At 40.2% G+C, this 2001-nt stretch overlaps 1 protein-coding gene across 1 annotated transcript; it reads right to left on the bottom strand.

Annotated features, from left to right (window-relative positions):
- Positions 1-256: 256 nt before the first annotated feature.
- Positions 257-953, bottom strand: LOC149104880 (uncharacterized). Its single transcript, XM_089272285.1, has 2 exons — positions 620-953; positions 257-414 (listed from the first exon to the last, which is right to left on the bottom strand). The coding sequence occupies exons 1-2, from the start codon at positions 945-947 to the stop codon at positions 257-259; spliced, it is 486 nt and encodes a 161-aa protein (XP_089128411.1). The 5' UTR covers positions 948-953.
- Positions 954-2001: the final 1048 nt, after the last annotated feature.

The raw sequence follows: 2001 nt of genomic DNA, 5'->3' as shown, positions 1-2001 counted from the left end.
TTGGAAGGGTTTATTAAAACACACTCCTGGTTATTACATTAATAGAAAGGTAACATAACCTAAATATAAAAGTTCGTAAAAATTTGATTTAGCGCCAAAGTTGCACTTTTCGCAAATATGCCTTGTTTTGTAAAATACAGAGTCTCTAATCACAGACTCACAGAAACAGCCTGGAAGTTTAGGCATTTTATAGCGCGTAGATGAGGCTTATTACAAGAGGTTTGAAAATAATAAATCGAGGTAAAACCCTTAACGTCTAGTTACCTAGTTTAGACATGTCACAACGAGCCAGGGCTGCCTCGCCAGGTTTAATTGAATCGAACCAGTAATTACCGCTGACTGCATCTTCTCCTTCACTCGCCCTAATCTCGGCGCACGACTCAGCTGGCAACTCGGGAATGGATCCGAGGGGAACTGAAAATAGAACAGTCAAAAATATTGTTTTTTTAGCGCTTTATTGTTATTACTAAACACCACTTTTGTTATGCACTCTTCACGAAAAACTGCAGGCTTTGTTTGTAGTCCTCGGGATGCAATGAGATTCTGGGCACGCTCGTATAAGATACGAGTACTATCCTTAAAAAAAAGATTGAGATGAACATTCAAAGAAGAACAATACCTCTTTCCCTGAATCGTTTAATATAGAACCGATCGCAGTCCGGAACAAAATCTTCAGGTCTGGCTTCTTTGGTGCGGTTGTTCAACTCACATATGCCTTGGCTGATGACGTAGTTAAAGCTTTGACATCTGACGTCATCATCACACTTGTCTAAACAATTAAGCCCAATTCCGGTCTTCTCCTCGATGAAGGTATGTCCTTTCAACATCATGCCACGGATGGAATATTTGCCTTGAATTATACACTGCTGAGCGTCCAGTTTATAAAACATCTGAGACATCAGAAGCACCGTGATGGCCATACTTATGCCAGCTTCTGAAACTGTCATATGGAGAGAAAAATATCGAGTCTTGCTTAATATGTTTCTTGCACCTTACATAAAATATTAACTGTTAGATGCAAGCGAGCATCTCGCTCTCTTATAGCTGAGTGTCAATGAGCAAAATTCCTATGAATGGCAGCGACACAACACGCCGCCTCTTATTACACAGTGTTGCTTGTAAGCAATCCTGAAATAAATTTAGGGAGCGGCTGGTGACGGAATCATTGAACTTTACTTTATTAAGTGAAAAAGAGAGGTGAAAAACTCAGGCTGCGTCCACACTACAGTGGAGAAATTTGAAAACATGGCTATCTTTCTATGGTTAGGCCTGCCGTCTCCTCTAATCCGTCACGAAAACGCTCTTCGAACAGGAGGAATTTGAAAACACGGCTTTCTTTCTATGGTTAGGCCTACCGTCTCCTCTAACTCGCCATGAAAACGCTCTTCCAACAGGAGGAATTTGAAAACACGGCTATCTTTCTACGCTTAGACCTACCGTCTCCTCTAACCCGTTATGAAAACGCTCTTCAAACAGGAGGAATTTGAAAACGCCGGCTTCCGTTTTAGCGTGCGTGGACGGAGAACATTTTAAAAACAGAGCTTTTCGAAAACGATGACATCGCGATAATCAAGCGATTTACCTGCCAGAGTTTTCCTCAAACACAAGCCAAAATAACCGGTGATTGTAGCATTTTCCAATTTTTTTCCTTGTAGCGTGCAAGAAAAACATTTACGTTTTTATATGTGGTCTGTTGTATTAATAACCTGTAACGCTGGCGTTTTTTCTGGAAAAGAGCTGGTTAAATTTATTTACGCATCACCCTAACTTTTTGTTTGCTTTCTTCAACTTAGTGAATCCAAGATAAGGCTCGCTTAGACAAAAAGAAGACAAAACGTTCAACAAATACACAAAACGAAAGAAAACAAATGAAACGCTCGAGTTCGCTCGCTCAAGAGAAAACCGCATACTGGCCTTCAAACCGCAACATACTTAAACAAGAAAGATGTTTTCCGCATAATTTGACTAATTGAGGGGTTTTAATAATGACATACGGTAATT

The sequence above is a fragment of the Orbicella faveolata genome, unplaced genomic scaffold (genome assembly GCF_042242905.1).
Source record: "Orbicella faveolata isolate gen_17 unplaced genomic scaffold, um_ofav_v1 contig_34, whole genome shotgun sequence".
Taxonomy (NCBI): domain Eukaryota; kingdom Metazoa; phylum Cnidaria; class Anthozoa; order Scleractinia; family Merulinidae; genus Orbicella; species Orbicella faveolata.
Note: the sequence above shows the minus strand (reverse complement) of the source record. Positions and strands in the feature narration are given on the sequence as shown.